Source organism: Coregonus clupeaformis, chromosome 7 (assembly GCF_020615455.1).
Source record: "Coregonus clupeaformis isolate EN_2021a chromosome 7, ASM2061545v1, whole genome shotgun sequence".
Taxonomy (NCBI): Eukaryota; Metazoa; Chordata; class Actinopteri; order Salmoniformes; family Salmonidae; genus Coregonus; species Coregonus clupeaformis.
Window position 1 is genome coordinate 3,160,657 of NC_059198.1, and position 20,025 is coordinate 3,180,681.

At 44.9% G+C, this 20,025-nt stretch overlaps 2 protein-coding genes, 1 long non-coding RNA gene and 1 other non-coding gene across 6 annotated transcripts in view; 2 read left to right on the forward strand and 2 right to left on the reverse strand.

Annotated features, from left to right (window-relative positions):
• Nucleotides 1–13,382, forward strand: part of LOC121568781 (testis-expressed protein 2-like) — a 41,509-nt gene extending 28,127 nt beyond the window's left edge. Inside the window, exons 4-14 of one of the 3 annotated variants that reach the window (XM_045221056.1) lie at nucleotides 70–270; nucleotides 789–1,143; nucleotides 1,367–1,620; nucleotides 2,351–2,506; nucleotides 2,748–2,847; nucleotides 7,450–7,570; nucleotides 10,482–10,589; nucleotides 11,123–11,332; nucleotides 11,895–12,015; nucleotides 12,572–12,776; nucleotides 12,811–13,382. In XM_045221056.1, the coding sequence (XP_045076991.1) occupies nucleotides 70–270; nucleotides 789–1,143; nucleotides 1,367–1,620; nucleotides 2,351–2,506; nucleotides 2,748–2,847; nucleotides 7,450–7,570; nucleotides 10,482–10,589; nucleotides 11,123–11,332; nucleotides 11,895–12,015; nucleotides 12,572–12,727 (1,782 nt within the window). In that variant the 3' untranslated portion in view covers nucleotides 12,728–12,776; nucleotides 12,811–13,382. Of the gene's footprint in view, nucleotides 1–69; nucleotides 271–788; nucleotides 1,144–1,366; nucleotides 1,621–2,350; nucleotides 2,507–2,747; nucleotides 2,848–7,449; nucleotides 7,571–10,481; nucleotides 10,590–11,122; nucleotides 11,333–11,894; nucleotides 12,016–12,571 lie in introns of all 3 variants that reach the window. The other 2 variants (XM_045221055.1, XM_045221057.1) reach the window with 2 other exon arrangements.
• A 4,028-nt stretch (nucleotides 13,383–17,410) lies between these two features.
• On the reverse strand, nucleotides 17,411–17,552 carry LOC121570822. The gene has a single exon (XR_006001561.2). It is a non-coding gene; the product is annotated as a small nucleolar RNA SNORA50 (small nucleolar RNA).
• A 32-nt stretch (nucleotides 17,553–17,584) lies between these two features.
• Nucleotides 17,585–18,664, reverse strand: LOC121568782. Its single transcript, XR_006001289.1, has 4 exons — nucleotides 18,425–18,664; nucleotides 18,222–18,334; nucleotides 17,907–18,024; nucleotides 17,585–17,723 (listed from the first exon to the last, which is right to left on the reverse strand). It is a non-coding gene; the product is annotated as an uncharacterized LOC121568782 (long non-coding RNA).
• Nucleotides 18,665–18,796: 132 nt separating this feature from the next.
• LOC121568783 (serine/threonine-protein kinase/endoribonuclease IRE1) overlaps nucleotides 18,797–20,025 on the forward strand; it is a 30,960-nt gene continuing 29,731 nt past the window's right edge. The window contains 1 exon segment of the mRNA XM_045221006.1: nucleotides 18,797–19,079. Coding sequence (XP_045076941.1) covers nucleotides 18,999–19,079 — 81 coding nt within the window. The 5' untranslated portion in view covers nucleotides 18,797–18,998.

The window sequence follows — 20,025 nt, forward strand, 5'->3', positions numbered from 1 at the left end:
TTTATTAGTCTCCATGTTGTTCCATGCGTCAGTCTGAGAGTTAACAATGTGTATTGTCCCCATTAACAGGGCTGGATGAACCAGATGTACAGCTATGACCTAGAGATGTACCATGCCACTCTGACCCACTCTGTGTATGTACGTCTGGAGGGCTCCACCCTGCGCCTGTCCAAACCCAACCGCAACATCGCCCGGCGGGCCACGCACAACGAGCCCAAACCTGACGTCACCTACATCAGCCAGAAGATCTATGACCTCACCGACAGCAAGGTGTGTGTGTCTGTCTGTGTGTGGAACGTGTTGTATGGTCGTTTAAGGAGGGATGCGTGATTTTGTGTGTGTGTCTAAGACCGAGAGAGGGAGGGAAAGGGAATACGATGTACAAGTGACATCGTCCTACGTCATACTTCTGGGTCCTGTCCCCTAATCTTTTGAATGGGCTTGACGATTATATCATAAACTCAGTGAAAATGCGGTCATTTAAGATATATAGAAAATTAATTTTGTGTTTGTGGATGAATTTACTTCTGAAGTTTGTGTGCTGAAGACCATTGTGATATGTTTTTTCCATTCAAAAAGCTAAACTAAAAGGCTACTTCCTAGAAACAGACGCATCACTTTCATACCGTATGTGGTGCACATTTGTGTATGTCTGTGTGTGTTTGGGCACACAGACATTAAAGTGGGCCTTCCTCACAAGTGATAGAAATACCTGTATCTGTCCAGTCAGCCTAGTATTTTTAGACCAAGCGGTTCATGTAGCGTGTAACATCCAAATGTGTCCCCAGATCCACCTTGTGCCCCAGAGCCTGGCCAGGAAGCGTGTGTGGAACAAGAAGTACCCAATCTGTATCGAGCTGGCCAAGCAGGAGGACTTCATGTCCAAGGCCCAGGCCCAGGTAGAGAGGACCGAGCCTGGGGAGGAGAAGCTGGCCGAGGTGGGGGAGAAGGGGGAGAAGCTGGAGGGTCCAGGAGGAGCTGGGGGTGGAGAGGAGCCCAGGAAACCCCCAGGGGAGCGAGATCTGACCCTGTTCCTGTTCGGAAGGACGGGTCGGGAGAAGGAAGAATGGTTCAGGAGGATTCTGGTGGCGTCCAGACTGAAGTCCGAGGCTAATAAAATGTCCAGTGAGCGTCCAGTGGGCGGTGAGGGAACATTCAGATCAACACACACACACAGCTATACTTGTGAAGACTTTTTGGGGACCAACAATTGATTCCCATTCTAAATCCTATTTTCCCTAACCCCTAACCCTAAGTATTAACCCCTAACCTTAACCCTAATTCTAACCCTAACCCTAATTCTAAGAGGATTACAGACAGGGAGACGTTAGCTAGACGTTAACATATGTGAAATGATTTCCAATAGAATTTGAACCCAGGTCTGGTTGTCGTTGCCTGACAGACTGGTCTCACAGACTGGAGGCAGAGAGCAGGAGCAGCAGCCTCATGGACGAGCCCAGTCAGAAGGACCCTTCCCTGGCTGGAGGGGTCAGGCAGAAGATGCTGCTGGACTACAACGTCTACATGGCCAAGTACGTCACCTCCCTGCCCCCGCTGGACAGCCCCCCTGCCAGCAGCCCCGCCCACAGCCAAGAGGGCAGCCCTGGAGCCACCAAGAAGGTAGGGCTGATGAGGGAGACCACAGAGATCTTTTTTATGTAATTCTATGGGGGTGACCATGTTGACACAGGCTGATCAGATAGCCATGTAGACGTGTAGCTAGTGTGGCCATGTAATAGCATGTAACAATATACAACTATACTAAGCAACATGCAACAATTTGAAAGAGTTACAGTTCAAATAAGGAAATCAGTCAGTTTAAATAAATAAATTAGGTCCTAATCTATGGATTTCACATAACTGGGAATACAGATATGCATCTGTTGGTCACAGATACCTTTAAAATAAAAAGTAGGGGCATGGATCATGCAGCGCGACGCATCTCCTTTGCATAGAGTTGATCAGGTTGTTGATTGTGGCCTGTGGAATGTTGTCCTATTCCTCTTCAATGGCTGTGCGAAGTTGCTGGATATTGGCTGGAACTGGAACACGCTGTTGTACATGTCGATCCAGAGCATCCCAAACATGCTCAATGGGTGAAATGTCTGGTGAGTATACAGACCATGGAAGAACTGGAACATTTTCAGCTTCCAGGAATTGTGTACAGATCCTTGCGTCATGGGGCTGTGCATTATCATGCTGAAACATGAGGTGATGGCGGCGGATGAATGGCAAGACAATGGGCCTCAGGATCTCATCTCTGTGCATTCAATGAAATTGTGTTTGTTGTCCGTATGTATGTTTACTACATTTGTCTCACTACCTGTTACTCCCACCTTGTTCTTCTCAGTTACCCAGCAGCCCGTGCGAGCGGCCGGGGCAAGGGACGGTGCCAGAGGCGTGGGTGAACGCCCTGATAGGCCGGGTGTTCTGGGACTTCCTGGGGGAGAAGTACTGGGCTGACATGGTCTCCAAGAAGATCCAGATGAAGCTCAGTAAGATCAGGGTGAGTACTGGCATCCTATCTCCTCTGCCTCCACATACAGTCAGCGTGTAAATTCCTCTTATCTGTCTTTGTCCCAGAGAGCTCTTTGTCGATAGTCCTTTTTAAATTCCATGCGTCCTCTCCTCCCGTCTTCCCCTCGCTTACTTCTCAACACATGAGAGGGAAATGACATGTAACTCAGAGAAAACACACTTGTAAAAAGGGACACTGTCCTCAAGTGTAAATGTCATGTGTGTTACAGCTGCCGTACTTTATGAATGAGCTGGTTCTGACAGCGCTGGACATGGGCTTCTCCATTCCCAAGATCCTCCATGCCTCCAAGCCCTCCGTGGACCACCAAGGTAGGACTCTCTCTCTCTCTCTGCTTTCTTTTCTCCCTCTCTATCTTTTCTCCTCTCCCTCCTCCTTTCATCTCCTCTCTCTCCCCCTCTCTTCTCCCTTTCGTCTCAGTCTCCACATACTCCTGCCTCTATTGACCAGAGTAATTAAACTTCACATCCACATCCTCTCTGTCTATTACACTGTGACTCACTCTGTCTGCCCAGCACAAGGACTCTCTACCCCTGTGGCTGTTTTCATAAAACGTCTAGGATCAGGTCTTCCCTGTCCATACAGTGCTGTGAAAAAGTATATTCCCCCTTTCTAATTTTCTCTACTTTTGCATATGTTTTATACAAAATGTTACCAGATCTTCAACCAAAACCTAATATTAGATAAAGGGAACCTGAGTGAACAAATAACACAACAATTACATACTTATTTCATTTATTTAATAAACAAAGTTATGCAACACTCAATGCCCCATATGTGGAAAAAGTAATTGCCCCCTTACACTCAATAACTGGTTGTGCCACCTTTAGCTGCAATGACTCCAACCAAATGCTTCCTGTAGTTGTTGATCAGTCTCTCACGTCACTGTGGAGGAATTTTGGCCCACTCTTCCATGCAGAACTGCTTTAACTCAGCAACATTTGTGGGTTTTCAAGCATGCACTGCTCATTTCAAGTCCTGCCACATCTCAATTGGGATTAGGTCTGGACTTTGACGAGGCCATTAACTTAAAATGTGTTGCTTTTTAGCTATTTTCCAGTAGACTTTATTGTGTGTTGTGGATCATTGTCTTGCTGCATGACCCAGATGTGCTTCAGCTTCAGCTCACAGACGGATGGTCTGACATTCTCCAGTAGAATTCTCTGATACACAGCAGAATTCATGGTTCCTTCGATTAAGGTAAGTCATCCAGGTCCTGAGGCAGCAAAGCATCTCTAAACCACCACAGTACCGCCACCATGCTTGACCGTTGGTATAAGGTTCTTACTGTGGAATGCAGTGTTTGGTTTTCGCCAGGCATAATGAGACCCATGTCGTCCAAAAAGTTATACTTTTGACTCATCTGTCCATAGAACATTCTTCCAAGAGTCTTGATGATCATCCAGGTGCTTCCTGGTGCTTTTTGGCAAACTTGCGTCAACCTTTTGGACGAGATGGGTCCCATTATGTCTTGGCATTGGGTGTTGCATAACTTTGGTTATGAAATGAATGAAATAAGTCATTGTTGTTTTGGTTGAAGACCTGATAACATTTAGTATAAAAAGATATGCACAGGGGGGAAATACTTTTTCACGGCACTGTATATGTTTTTCATTAGGATCCTAAAGGCAAAACTGATCCTAGATCAGCACTCCAACTGAGAATGTGAATACAGCCCACGACTCTGAGAGCAAGGCACATTCATTCCTGCATTGATATGTCTGACTTTGGGAGGGGATGAGGGGGAGAAGTGGGAGGCTAGTGAGGAGAGTGGGAGGTCATATTGATCCAGCCATTTAACTATATTCTGATGTAGGGGATACAGTTGGGAGTGTGTGGGTGTGGGGTTACCACGCCAACTGAAATTTTAGCTCAGTTTTTCATGTTTTACCTGAAAAACCTTTCAGTGCTAAGCTTGAATGTCTCACTGTCTCACTTTAACGGTTCACTTCTCTTTAAAGGCTCAGTGCAGTCAAAATGCAGTTTTTTCCTCTGTTTTGTATCATACAGATGATGAAACTAACACTGTAATGGGTGGAGTTTTGGCTTACCTGGTGACATCAACAGGTGGTATATGTTTTAATAGACCAATAACAAAGATAGTTCTAAACCTCTCTGCCAATACCAGCTAGTTTTCAGTTTCCCCCTCCCCACTCAGACCACTCCCAGACACTCCTAGCAAAATCATTGCTTGAGAAATAGTTTTTTGCTAAAAAGCTTTTTTTGGGGGGACAATTTTAATTGAAAACAATCACAGTAAGGTACTTAATTGTTACCCAGAAATGATTTGATATTGAGATAAAAATGGTTGCATTGAAAGCTACAGTCTGGAATTTGGGAAGCTTTCCATATTCAATTCAAGGTGAATGGTTAAACTCCTAAGCCTGTACTGCAGCGTTTCCCAACCTCGTTCCTGGGGACCCCAAGGGGTGCCCTAGCACTACACAGCTGATTCAAATAATCAGGGGGGGCCCCATGACCGAGTTTGGGAAATACTGCTCTGCTGTCTTGCTACAGTAGAAGCGGCAGGTAGCCTAGTGGTTAAGAGCGTTGGGTCAGTAACTGAAAGGTCGCTGGTTTTAATGCCCTTGGGCAAGGCAGTTAACCCCCAACAACAACTGCTCCCCGGGCGCCGATGATGTCGATAAGGTAGACCCCCGCACCTCTCTGATTCAGAGGGGTTGGGTTAAATGCGGAAGACACATTTCGGTTGAATGCATTCAGTTGTGCAACTGACTAGGTATCCCCCTTCCCCTTGAGCTCCTCAGTCCAGAGAGTGATTTATTGCACATTGTCCTACACAACACAGCTCCCATGGGCTTTCCCCTCAGGCATTACCAGCTGATGCTTGCACATAATGAGCCCAATGGGGATTACTGCTCAGCAGCTCTGTGCTCCTCTATTCCAGGAGTCTGGATGATGAAGCCAATATAAGTTAAGGGCTTTATAACTGTTATCATTTGAAGAGTTTCCAGAGAGTTAGTCACAGTAATCCCTCTCCACTTTCATTGTGTGGGATAGAGAGGATTTGGAGAGCAAGAGATGAAGAGTAAAAGTCTCTTACTAAGGAACAGGTTGATATTTCCTCCCCATATAGAGAGACGTGATATGACTGAAGAGCTGGTTTTCACTTGTGTGCACACATACATACATTCACACACACACACACGCACACACATATACACACACACATATACACCAAATAAAAACACAGGGTTCTGAGCTTTCCCACCCGAAACCAGGAAGAAGCCTGGTGAGTTTGCCAGCTTCTGAGCCAATCAGAGGAGAGGCTGCCCTAGAGTTGACCTTTTGGTGTGTTTACTAGAGGATCATTCCACTTCCTACCAGTCGGACACAGCATGTGGCTTCACTGCAATTAGGAGTCAGGTGGGGAACCCCTGGTTAGTCCACAAAAACAACATTAGCATTTGTTCACATTTGTTAATAATAATAATAATAATATGCCATTTAGCAGACGCTTTTATCCAAAGCGACTTACAGTCATGCGTGCATACATTTTTCGTGTATGGGTGGTCCCGGGGATTGAACCCACTACCTTGGCGTTACAAGTGCCGTGCTCTACCAGCTGAGCTACAGAGGTGGTTGTTCTTTAGAGACATGCAATGTTTAACAGAGTTTTACAATAGTACTAATACAGGGCCAAAGCAAACAACGCTGAATTATTTATCATGAAATTACATCAAACAGTGAATAACATAAGAGCTTAGTATTCAAGTTGTTGTTCATGTGTGCTCCCACCAGGGGCTGCTAGTGAGCAGAGTGCCCCAAAGGCAGAGGTGATGCTGCTTAAGGCCGCTACACACTTCACGAAACAGAGCGACGGAGCGTCGTATACGGTCCATTACAAAATTGTAACCAGTGTGAGAGAGAGATATTGAGAGTATTTATTAGGATCACCATTAGCAGCTACTCTTCCTGGGGTCCAAACAGTGTTAAAACAATTACATCACAGCAAAACACAACAACAGCCTACTTCATCAATAACACATTACATCATACAAGACATTATTACTCTATTATACAACATTTACAATATAAAATCCACAATACCACAACATTGCATTGTGTTTGTGTGTGTGTAGAGTGTGTGTGCGTATGCATGTTTGTGTGTATATGTGTGTCTCTTCACAGTCCGCATTGTGCCATGAGTTGTTGTTTTATCTGTTTTTTTCAATCTGATTTTACTGCTTGCTTGAGTTACTTGATGTGGAAGAGTTTCATGTTGTCATGGCTCTATGTAGTACTGTGCATTTCCCAGAGTCTGTTCTGGACTTGGGGACTGTGAAAAGACCCCTGGTGGCATGTCTTGTGGGGTATGTATGGGTGTCTGAGCTGTGTGTTAGCCGTTTGAACAGACAGTTTGGTGCTTTCAACATGTCAATACCTCTCACAAAGACAAGTAGTGATGCAGTCAATCTCTCCTCTACTTTGAGCCAGGAGAGATTGACATGCAGGTTATTGATACTGTCCCTCCGTGTGCATTTAAGGGCCAGCCGTGCTGCTCTGTTCTGGGCCAACTGTCATTTGCCTTTGTTCTTCTTTGCAGTACTTGACCATATAACTGGGCAGTAGTCTAGGTGGGATAAAGCTAAGGGAGCTCTTACTGCTCTTTGCCTCAGGCTCACAGTGGGTGAGTGACTCATCCACTTACACATAGGACCAAGAGCTTTTATATACCGTCAGCATTAGCTATACAGTTTTGTGCTTTTGTAGTAACTAATCCGATATGGGTGTGTAGTTTGTCCTCAACGGTGGAGAACGTTTTCATTGCAAGGAAGTGTGAAAACAGTTGTGCATCATTATTCCACTATTGTCGTGCCAACGATGGTATGTTAGTAATGATTTACCATCCCTCTTTTATCCCTCTCTCTCTCTCTCCCTCCTCTTTCTAGGTCTGTGGTTTGATCTGGAGGTGTCCTATGCTGGTTCCTTCATCATGACCCTGGAGACCAAGATGAACTTGGCCCGTCTGGGGAAGGAGGGAGAGGGGCTGGGGGAGCAGGGGAAAGAGGGGTGAGTATGGAGGAGGGAGAGGGGCTGGGGGAGCAGGGGAAAGAGGGGTGAGTATGGAGGAGGGAGAGGGGCTGGGGGAGCAAGAGAAAGAGGGGTGAGTATGGAGGAGGGAGAGGGGCTGGGGTAGCAGGGGAAAGAGGGGTGAGTATGGAGGAGGGAGAGGGGCTGGGGGAGCAGGGGAAAGAGGGGTGAGTATGGAGGAGGGAGAGGGGCTGGGGTAGCAGGGGAAAGAGGGGTGAGTATGGAGGAGGGAGAGGGGCTGGGGTAGCAGGGGAAAGAGGGGTGAGTATGGAGGAGGGAGAGGGGCTGGGGGAGCAGGGGAAAGAGGGGTGAGTATGGAGGAGGGAGAGGGGCTGGGGTAGCAGGGGAAAGAGGGGTGAGTATGGAGGAGGGAGAGGGGCTGGGGTAGCAGGGGAAAGAGGGGTGAGTATGGAGGAGGGAGAGGGGCTGGGGTAGCAGGGGAAAGAGGGGGTGAGTATGGAGGAGGGAGAGGGGCTGGGGTAGCAGGGGAAAGAGGGGTGAGTATGGAGGAGGGAGAGGGGCTGGGGGAGCAGGGGAAAGAGGGGTGAGTATGGAGGAGGGAGAGGGGCTGGGGGAGCAGGGGAAAGAGGGGTGAGTATGGAGGAGGGAGAGGGGCTGGGGGAGCAGGGGAAAGAGGGGTGAGTATGGAGGAAGGAGAGGGGCTGGGGGAGCAAGAGAAAGAGGGGTGAGTATGGAGGAGGGAGAGGGGCTGGGGGAGCAGGGGAAAGAGGGGTGAGTATGGAGGAGGGAGAGGGGCTTGGGGAGCAGGGGAGAGAGGGTTAAGGACATAGAGATAGACTGAATATAATATGTTATATTTACATACTGTATGTGGTTAAAAAAGAGCACTCAAGGAGATATTATCAAATCTTAAAATCAAGTACCTACTTATATAGTACATTAAAGTATGTGCATTGTCTTTGGTTATGTAGGCAATCACATATGACAAATTAGTGCCATTAAGGATGTATGATACTGAACAGAGTGGTTTAGCAACACCTTTTCTAAATACTTAATGGCTCCATTCACTGCCTGAGTTTATCTGGAACTGTCAAAGTGTTTTGTTTGACTTCCAACAATAATGCAATTAGTCAATTAGTGGAGGCTGGGAGGGGATAATGAGAAGTAACATTTTTAGTTGTAAATGTAGGATCAACAGCATGGCTTTGTCAGCACAGAACACTGAGCATGTGCTGATAGCTGAATTACTATTGATAGGGTTTGTTCAGTGTTGTTTTATGCTGGTCATGGGGACTCATAGGATTTGCAGGATTTTGTTCCAGCCCAACACTAACACACATGATTCAACAACAGGTGTGTTAGTGCTGGGCTGCACCAAAAACCTGCACCACATGAGCAGGATTGAAAACACTGGGTTTGAATGAGAGACATTGTTAACTGTCACATTTGTCTCTTTTTCTCTCCTTCCTTCTTGCTTTCCTTTATTCCCTCTCTCTCTGGACTCTACCTCTGACCTCTGTGGATGTGTCTTATTGCTGGTGAGTTTGGGAAAGCTTTCTTTCTGCCTGGTGTACTGAAATCATCCCTCTTTTTTTTCCTTTTCATATTTCACCCTCTTTTGTCTCATGGAATCAGCTTCCCTGCAAGCCAATCGATCCTTTAGATGCCTCGGCAGGGAAGTCACCTGGTCCCAGATTTGTTTGGGCTGTCTTGCCATCTTCTATGGCAGTGGTCACCAACCTTTTCTGAGTAAAGATCACTTTCTCTGGTATATGATCACACTGGTAATAGATCATTTGTTGTATTACTTGTAAGGCACAGCTGAGTGAGCATAATGTTTTACTGGACTGATGGCCTGCATCTGATGGTCAGACTGAGGGGAGGAAGGGAGTAGCGGTGAAGCTGCCTCTCACCCGACTCACCGTCCCTCCGCTCTCCCTCCCTCCGCTGAGAAAAGGGGACACAGTCTTCCAGCTGATGGCGAAACTCAAGTCACATTGCATTATTTCTGCCTCATGCACCAATTTGTTGTTACTCCTATGACCAGAGAAAGTGAAATATTCCTAGATATAAAAGACACAAGCCGCTAATAATAACAATGCAAGCTTATCGGAACACTTCGCTATAGGCTTCAATGCAGCTGCAATGCTAGTTGTAGCATAAGTTGAAGTAGGGAGGACAAATATGTTATTGGTTAAAGTGTTGACAATGCTGAATAACAACTTAAACATGAACTTACTCATAAAAACAGCAGCTCTTTGCTGTATTTGTTGACACTCTCTCTAGTCATGGTTTTAAACCTTTTGAAATCTCACAGTATCAACTTTGCTGTGTGTTCAAGGCTTATTTTTACAGTCTATGGCTCGAGGAAACTGTGCAGACACAGTGATCTGAGCTATCTGATTGGCCAGTGGTAGGCCTATAGGTGGTGAATTGGCAAGACAGCACTACAGATGTGGGACCAGGCTATTTCCCAGCCGAGGCCTCTGAGGGATCGTTCTTATTAGGGGATTTGTTGATCGTCTTTGAGCTGCTTAGCAAATGCTCTTCTGAGTGTACTTGGTTTGACGAAAAGCAAAGAAAATCCCTCTGCAAACAGTGGGGATGGCCTTGTGAGCAGAAACATGACTGCTCATGCTGTACCACATGGGAGTCGTTTAGGCTTTAGTCTTGGGTAAATGTTAAATGTTAGTCCCCGTTCAGGACTGAATGACTGTCAATACCTCAACTTTGACCGATTTGAACGAGCTGCTGTGTCCAAACTGGATTTGCTGAGGGCTTCCTAGGCACGAATGCTGCCAACACCGCTCCCCAATAACAATAGACAAATGTTCCTCCTCATTTTCATCTGTTTTCCACTTCCATTTCTTAAAGCTGACTAATACTCATTACCTTTGTTCTCATGTTTTATGTGTCTGTGCAGGCCCAGACCTCGGGCCTACTGCCTGGCGGACAGTGATGAAGAGTCCTCCAGTGCTGGATCGTCTGATGAAGAGGATCCCCCAGAAATCCCCATGGACATGCTGGGGGCGGAGGGGTGAGAGAACATCATTAGCATCAGACTGTGTCTGTCTCTCTGTTTCCATTAGTGTGTTTTTATCGACTTTAGAGACTCTTTATAGAACTAATTGGTGAATTGCATCTCTGTTAGAATATTACAATGAAGAAGCTACAGAGAACGCAGTCAATTATGTAGGCTAATAATTGTGCAGCAATTGTCGGTTACACTTTATTTTACAGCCCGTTTTAAGGTATTGTCCTAAGTACCACAAACAGATACAGGCAGGAGCTGCTTTCCGGCCCAGAGTGACAGAATGTACCCACTCACTGCCTTGAATCGTGGGAGGAGAGAGAGACTAATGAATAACTGATGATGTTGACTCACTCCCTCCTCTTCCTTTTCCGACACCTCATTCACCTCCTTCACTTCCCTTTATCCTTCCTTCTCCTCCTCTCCCTCATTCTCATCTCCTTCTCCTGCTCTTTCTGCTCTTTGTCCTCTCTCCTTCTCCCTCCTCATTTCCCCCTCCTCCTATTCCTCCATTTCCTCCTCTTCCTCCTCCCTCACAGTTTCGTCGGAGGCCACCGGCCCAGTAAGATCATGCGGTTTGTGGACAAGATCGCCAAGTCCAAGTACTTCCAGAAGGCCACGGAGACAGAGTTCATCAAGAAGAAGATCGAGGAGGTGTCCAACACGCCCCTGCTGCTCACCGTGGAGGTGCTGGAGTGCCGCGGGACGCTGGCCGTCAACATACCACCCCCACCCACCGACAGGATATGGTACGTCCCAATACCTTCATACAGTTACATACCACCTCCCCCCACTATTAGGATATGGAACGCCCCGGCACCTTCACAAAGTATACATAGCACCTCCCCCCACCCACAGGACATGGTGCACCCCATCACCCTCATACAGTATACATATCACCTCCCCCCGCAGACAGAATTTGGTACGTTCCACTCCAGGGGTAAGGTCTGAATATTGAATATCCAGTATGAATATTCAGGTTATTCAGCTATAGAGATACAGCAGGCCTTAGCCTGGCTTGTTGACACAGTAGCCCACATGTCCTCTGCTGGTCATATGAATGAAGTAGAGGAGTCAAAGCATTATTTGCCACCAAAATGTATTTTATATTTATTTAACTTTTAATTATGAAAAATATATTCAAGATTTCAAACATTTTATTTTAAGTGAGCTGTTTTTACTTACTTTGACTTACTTTCAGGAAGACTAGACTAGTAGCTTACTAGTTCAATGGGTGTAAGAGAAACCTTCCCCAGGATATTAGTATACAGTAAGCCAATGGGTGTAACAGAGTAAACCTTCCCCCTCCAGGTATGGCTTCAGGAGTCCCCCCCACTTGGAGCTGAAAGCCCGGCCCAAGCTGGGTGAGAGGGAGGTCACGCTGGCCCACGTCACCGACTGGATCGAGAAGAAACTGGATCAGGAGTTTCAGGTAAACTGAGACCAGGGAGAGTAGAGCAATAACATCTCTCTACTTGGATTATGTAATAATTGTAGTGTGTTTTTCCTGAACACGGGTTTTTCCTGAACACGGGATCTGCCTGGGAACATCTCTGGGCTCTATAGTCTTTCCTGGTCAGAAAGATCTAAGCCCCCCCTAACTATTTGTTAATACAATTTGATTAATCATATCATCACATTAATGTAACTTTTTAGTTCAGTATGTGTCGAAAGCTTTGCATTTCTCTTAGCTTTGCATCTCTTCCCTTGTCAACAAAGTGAATGTCTTCCCAGTGTTAGACAATGATGGGAATGGGACAACAGAAAAGTGGTGCGTTATGTATTTACAGCAGCCCACCAAGCTGTACTTCAGACAGTGTGATGTGGCTCTCTGTCTTAATCTAATGATCAGGCTGCTCCTACAACTCAAACGTGCACAGACAAAAGGCTTATCATAAATGCAATAAAATATTCTTAGCACCCCTTTAGCTTTAAGTGTTTTCCGTTTTACACCTTAGTTACTCAAGTTCTCGTTTTTGTTCTCACAGAAAATATTTGTGATGCCAAACATGGACGACCTCTGGCTACCCATCATGCACTCTGCCATGGACACCCGTTCCAACACCAACCTGGTTACTGTGACAACTACAACCGATGCCTTGAGGGACCCAGACCTCTCGGAGCCTGTGCTCTTCGACATGTGAAGACAACAAGACTCTCCGTTTCCAGGGTGTTGCTAAGGATAAGTCATTGGCATGGTGATACGACAGGGAGGCCCAGGCGACCTGCCATCCCTGTAACCACTGGTGCCAACGCCGCGGTGGGCGGGGCTTACTGTCCTCCCCTCAGGACAGTGGGCCAATCCCACAGCCACTCCAGACTGTGGCTACTCTACCAGGAAGTGAAAAGAGACAGAGCGAGATGGAGAGAGAGACAACCTGCTTACTTCTCACTTGGTTGGGACATACTGCATCATTGGTTTGAGGGAATATTAATCCGAAGATGGTGTCAATCAGACAGGTCATGGACATGGATTCACCTGGAGACAGACAGACCATTTGGATTATAAGTGTGTGTGGTCAGACAAATTGCAGTGCAGTGTAAACTGAAGAACCACACTACCTGTGATGTACAGCAGCTGCACCAAACATCATAGACGAACATGAAATGTGTGTGTAGTAATCTGAGTCATTAATATGCCCTGCATTTCTTTTTCAATTGAGTTTCGGACCCAAAACCCATGAAAAAAGGATGGGTGTAGATGCTCATAGAGAGAATGCTGTGTGTGTGTGATTTGTCATATGCTTCATCATCTAATACACTTACAGTGGGGGAAAAAAGTATTTAGTCAGCCACCAATTGTGCAAGTTCTCCCACTTAAAAAGATGAGAGAGGCCTGTAATTTTCATCATAGGTACACATCAACTATGACAGACAAAATGAGAAAATTTTTTCCAGAAAATCACATTGAATTTATTTGCAAATTATGGTGGAAAATAAGTATTTGGTCAATAACAAAAGTTTCTCAATACTTTGTTATATACCCTTTGTTGGCAATGACACAGGTCAAACGTTTTCTGTAAGTCTTCACAAGGTTTTCACACACTGTTGCTGGTATTTTGGCCCATTCCTCCATGCAGATCTCCTCTAGAGCAGTGATGTTTTGGGGCTGTCGCTGGGCAACACGGACTTTCAACTCCCTCCAAATACTTTCTATGGGGTTGAGATCTGGAGACTGGCTAGGCCACTCCAGGACCTTGAAATGCTTCTTACGAAGCCACTCCTTCGTTGCCCATGCGGTGTGTTTGGGATCATTGTCATGCTGAAAGACCCAGCCACGTTTCATCTTCAATGCCCTTGCTGATGGAAGGAGGTTTTCACTCAAAATCTCACGATACATGGCCCCATTCATTCTTTCCTTTACACGGATCAGTCGTCCTGGTCCCTTTGCAGAAAAACAGCCCCAAAGCATGATGTTTCCACCCCCATGCTTCACAGTAGGTATGGTGTTCTTTGGATGCAACTCAGCATTCTTTGTCCTCCAAACACGACGAGTTGAGTTGTTACCAAAAAGTTATATTTTGGTTTCATCTGACCATATGACATTCTCCCAATCCTCTTCTGGATCATCCAAATGCACTCTAGCAAACTTCAGACGGGCCTGAACATGTACTGGCTTAAGCAGGGGGACACGTCTGTACTGGCTTAAGCAGGGGGACACGTCTTGCACTGCAGGATTTGAGTCCCTGGCGGCGTAGTGTGTTACTGATGGTAGGCTTTGTTACTTTGGTCCCAGCTCTCTGCAGGTCATTCACTAGGTCCCCCCGTGTGGTTCTGGGATTTTTGCTCACCGTTCTTGTGATCATTTTGACCCCACGGGGTGAGATCTTGCGTGGAGCCCCAGATCGAGGGAGATTATCAGTGGTCTTGTATGTCTTCCATTTCCTAATAATTGCTCCCACAGTTGATTTCTTCAAACCAAGCTGCTTACCTATTGCAGATTCAGTCTTCCCAGCCTGGTGCAGGTCTACAATTTTGTTTCTGGTGTCCTTTGACAGCTCTTTGGTCTTGGCCATAATGGAGTTTGGAGTGTGACTGTTTGAGGTTGTGGACAGGTGTCTTTTATACTGATAACAATTTCAAACAGGTGCCATTAATACAGGTAACGAGTGGAGGACAGAGGAGCCTCTTAAAGAAGAAGTTACAGGTCTGTGAGAGCCAGTAATCTTGCTTGTTTGTAGGTGACCAAATACTTATTTTCCACCATAATTTGCAAATAAATTCATTAAAAATCCTACAATGTGACTTTCTGGAGAAAAAAAATCTCAATTTGTCTGTCATAGTTGACGTGTACCTATGATGAAAATGACAGGCCTCTCTCATCTTTTTAAGTGGGAGAACTTGCACAATTGCTGGCTGACTAAATACTTTTTTCCCCCACTGTATGGGCATTGTGAGACACAGTATATCCCTCTCTCCGCCCCCTCTCCCTCCATTTTGCTGCCTGTGTCATCCATCGCGTGGCATTCCTTATGCAAACAGGTCAATGCCACTGTGCATCGATCAACAATACCAGCTGAAACCCCTCACCATCCTACCCCCAAAAGAACTCATACCGCAGAAGGCAGGCTCATGTGGTAGTTACTAAATAGCCTGGGATGAATACCCTTGCCTGAGACCTGAAGATGTGTGTTGGATCCTGAAGATAATGTCTAAGCTTTAGCTCAGCATGCTCACGCACTCTTGTGGCATGGGTATGAAACCGGGGTTCTAGCCCGGGTAGGTCACAGATGTAGGCTAAATATGGTAGTTACTGACTGTATAGCTTGGGAGCTTTCATCAAACGCATAAGGCCTTCAGTGTCTTCTGTCCACCATTGCCTCAGCCATTCTGACTCAAAGTCAAACCACATTGTTGACAAGGTGTGCAAATACCAACCATAAATCTATGTATATTCACAATGGTCTTAGAGCTATGATGTCAAAATAGATGTGTGTAGACTGGAGACACAAGGACTAATGAATGTACCTGTACATGTAAAGCAGGCAGTTCCCTAACTGGTTAAAATATAAAGGACCCTAATAGACTGCTGACTTAGGGCTTGATTCAATTAGGTCCGCTTTAGCCGACATCCGCATAACGGTTGTTTTGGCGGTGTCGGAAGTGGAACTGTGTTAGAGATGTCAAATCCAAAAGCGGCTTCTGGAATTATACCTAAAGCAGACATTGCCATTGGTCGCATTAAGAGAAATCTCATGCAGCCTCGTTTACAAGTTTGAACACTGGAATGTGAGATATTTTCTACACCTTGATTAGGCTGATAGAAATCTTCATAATTTCGTTTAATGATGTTGAATTTGAGCGTCATTATCTCTATAGACTTTACTCTTTCTAAACTTCTAATGGGGTGGGACGACATGGCTTTGTGACAATGATCACAAGAGCAGCTGCTCACCGATTTGACCGCTCCAACGCAGTTACACCTCAGACACCGCCAAAACATCAGCTTTTCCTGGTGTAGTCCATCGGCGGTTAACGCTTGATCTGATTGAATCTAGTCATTACTTTGGCAGTGGTAGGAGATATTTCCTGAGTTAATTTTCTATCAACTGTTTTAAAATGCAGAGGTCAAATGCATTTGTCTCTTGTGGTCTTCTAGGCCAAGAAGCACTTTCACACACCTCTTTTTAAAACTGTTTCTCAACCTTTTTTGTACCAGCAACTGGCAAATCTGGTGTCCTATTCAGGGGGTGAACTTGTACAGTAAGTCTCACGATACAGAAACAAGAGATAGGCTCCTGCCCTGTGGTCCATTCTAGTTTGGACAAGGCTTGCTTAGTTACTGGCAAAGCTATGTTTTTCCTCCTTGGAGCACCACTGCGCTATATTACTTAATTGTCAGACATCCATCCAAGGGACTGATCAGCAACATCCAAGGGACCGGAGGTCCACGTTTGCCAGCTACGACACATTACATATTTCACACACTCAGATTCTGAACATGTCGTTTAGATGCCTGTAGCTGGTGATTCAAATGGCCATAACTAATGTCAGCCATACCGCTCAGCCAATGGAAACGTGAGCCATTCAGTAAATACAATGACCGCTTTTCTTATTTATCAATTTCCTGTCTTGAAATACTTCACTGTATGTCTATGTACATATGAAAAATATAAAACAAATTAAAATATCAAGTTGCAATGACTGGCGTAGATGTTAACATTTCAGATTCATGAAATTTGCCAAGAATAACTACTTTGTTTACAGGTGACATTTGGGTTTTGTTTGCCACAACTTTGTTCAAATGTTTGTGTATGTTGGAAACCTGTGTGTATGAGGCAGAAGTGCAGTTTGAATAACCAGACATTCCCCTCAAGTTGTTGGTTATCAAATATGTTTGAAGCCGTTATACCATTTGTGTGCGTGAGGCCATGTCCTTGATCTTTTCTCACGCGCTACTGTTTTGTCACATTTGCAGTGGCGAAGAAAAATCAGGCATTGCAGTTTTCAGTGATAATGTTATGACAGTTCTGATCAATAAAACATTTTGCTTGCTTTTGTGTAACTAATCATACTTTGACAATGGTAGTTGAGCACCCTAGGCCAGGTTAAGCTCTTTCAAACTACATGTGTAGTAGTTCAGGGCATAAGGACTTTGTGCTTTTGACTTAGTGACATTCGCCCTACAGGGTAAAACATACCCGTGAGTAGTAGGTAGAACTAAATAAAAATTGGTGATCAAATCTGCCTATAAACAATATATACTGCTTTATTCCTTCTAGCTCAAAAACAGGAGGGGGGTACCTCAAGTCACCTAAAGCCTTAGGAAGTATATTCACATTAATCAGCAACAGAAATAGCACACGCCGTGACAAATATCCATGATTAGATGTGAGTTGCATTTAAAAGAGAAACTTGGGATGAAATGCCAAGTAACCCCAGTTATAACAAGCCTTTGATTTGCTCTTGCAGCTGTAGCTTGGCCTATGGAGCCATGGAGAGGGCTCCGCAGGTTCAAAGACAGTGCATACAGTTACCATAGAAATTAAGACAAGAAAATATTCCACTACAAATGTGACTTTATTCGACAATTTAATCATGTTCAATAAATTGAGTTGTAGTAGTTGAAGTCTCTCCATGGTATCCATTTGTTTTCCATCACATGCCACGTTGGACACTGGACTTGTTCCATCACTGCATCTAGAGCCATGAATAGATGCACACATAAGCCTACTATTTCAAACGCAGACAGTCAGTTTGATCTGAGAATAGGTTAAGTCAGAATACAAAAAGGTAACTTCACCGTCAATCAGAAGTCTAACGCGTAAAACATCATTCACAACCCCCATTGCACATTACAGAAGTCAAGTTCAAAGTATTCACCTCCACATCATTGAGGGAACACCGAATGATGCAGGGTTCCTTCGTGGAAAGGAGTCACACTATTCATGGCTTACAGTCACCTGATCCAAGACTTTCGCCACATTAACTTGAAGATTCCCTGAAGTGGCAAAGAAACATAGGCAAGAAGTCAGTTAATTTCACCAAGGCAGGAGACCACCACATTAATCTCAATGCCTGGGTTATGAGTCAGAACAACAAAAGTTAACTTCACTGTCAATCAGAAGTCTAACGCGTTAAAACATCATTCATACAACCATGGATATTTTCATAGGATTTTGGATTGCATGCAACTACCTCAAGAGAACACCAGGGGTTCCATGGTACAACGTGGACTCAAAAGAGGGCCATGCTGCTGGCCGTGCGCAGTCTCCGCACATGATTGTTGTGCTGTAATGGCCTCCGATTTCCTGAGGATTAGAATCAAAACATTAACGAAAAATGATTTGGAATCAAGGATATGTTTAAAGTCAATCCAGATGTCTATAAATGAACCGTACCTCGAACTAAGTCGTAAGTAGCTAGTTAGCCACTAGCTCCTGGCCTTTTTACTAACTTCCTTGCCAAATGGCATATAAAGATTAGTTGACATTCCCTCACTACAGTTTAACGCATAATCTTTTAGCGTCCATCAAACAATACGGGTAAACAAAATTAGAGTTTAGTCTGCACTGTTTGATCCATGCATCTGCAATAAGCCGCATGCTTCATGTCCCTCTTGCTTAATGAAATGTAATGTGACCGGAAGACCCCCCGAATAATTTATACTTTCTTGCAAAGCATATCCGGTAGCTAACTGTGTACTTATTGGTTGAGAGACATCCTAGAATTTCCCCCTCCTCCACTGTTTCGGACATCGCAATCTAAGTCCAACCCCCACATATTCATTTCAGGAAGATGCAAGTTGGCTAGGCACAGAGCCAGACACACTTGAGAACCGAAGCAAGAAGAATAGCAACGCCACAGACAAACTGAAATGTTTTGATACCTTAACGCTTTGGGAAAGCCTCTTTAAAACTTGGTTGTATCGACGCATTGTATTCTATGTAACTCGTACTACCCCGGTTGGACTGTATGATGGACTGGACGGTTAGCAGTCGGGCCCTAGTATGGTGCATTTTCACGTTACTGTGTAGTATTGACCCACTTCAAATGGTAAGTAGATAGCTAACCTAACTTACGATACTGAACCTTAGTGGGAGTAATTGGCCTATTAGCTAGCTAGTTAGCTAATGGGTTTAGGGGTTAACTAACAAGAGAAAAGACGGGAATGACACCACTTAGCTAATATTTAGGACTAGTTAGCTAGCTGATATGTTGGGCTAAATGCTGGTTAGCTAGCTAGCAACCAGCTACGGTCATGATACTAGCTAGCTAACAACCAGTAATGTATTTTATGCCTAGCTAACTAGTGTCAACTCCAACTAAGCTAAGGCCAATATTGTATGTTGTTACTAAATTGCTTGAAGTAGATACTGTAGTATTAGCTAGTCTCCTGTTTTTGTAGTAGGGCACATTGGTTACTTTTTATAAAAGGTTGACAGATAATGTCTTCTTGTACAACATTTATCCAACAAGCTAGCTAGCCATTAAGTCACACTAGTTGGCTAATCAAATCATGCCATAAGATAGATGAAGCCAAGGCATTAGAGCCAGGCTAGGGACCCTAGCAAAATTGATAAGATTAGACTTTAGACCCCCATGTAAAGAGTCTGTCTGTAAAGACCAATCAGTTGAAGTTCCATCGGCTAACTGGTTGCTGGAGCAAGCCCATTGCTCTGTGTAAAATGTTTATCTTTCTAAATTGGGAAAAACCATCAAAGAAAATAGTGTATAGTGCTTTCAAAATTAACTAGAAAAGGTGTGTCCATTCCATGTTGGCCTCTTGCCTTTTCCCTAGTTATCAATCCAGTGAAATACTGCACTGTCTCGATCTGCCTAGCTACAGTCGTTGACTCCCACCCAAGACAGAGGTGTGAGGAAGAGCTGCTGGAGATTAAAGCCATAGCTTGCTGGTTCAGCATTTGCAATTATAGGTTTATAGTTATTAGCCACACCACAGTATATAGGCTAGGCATACATAGCCTGTATACTTATCTAT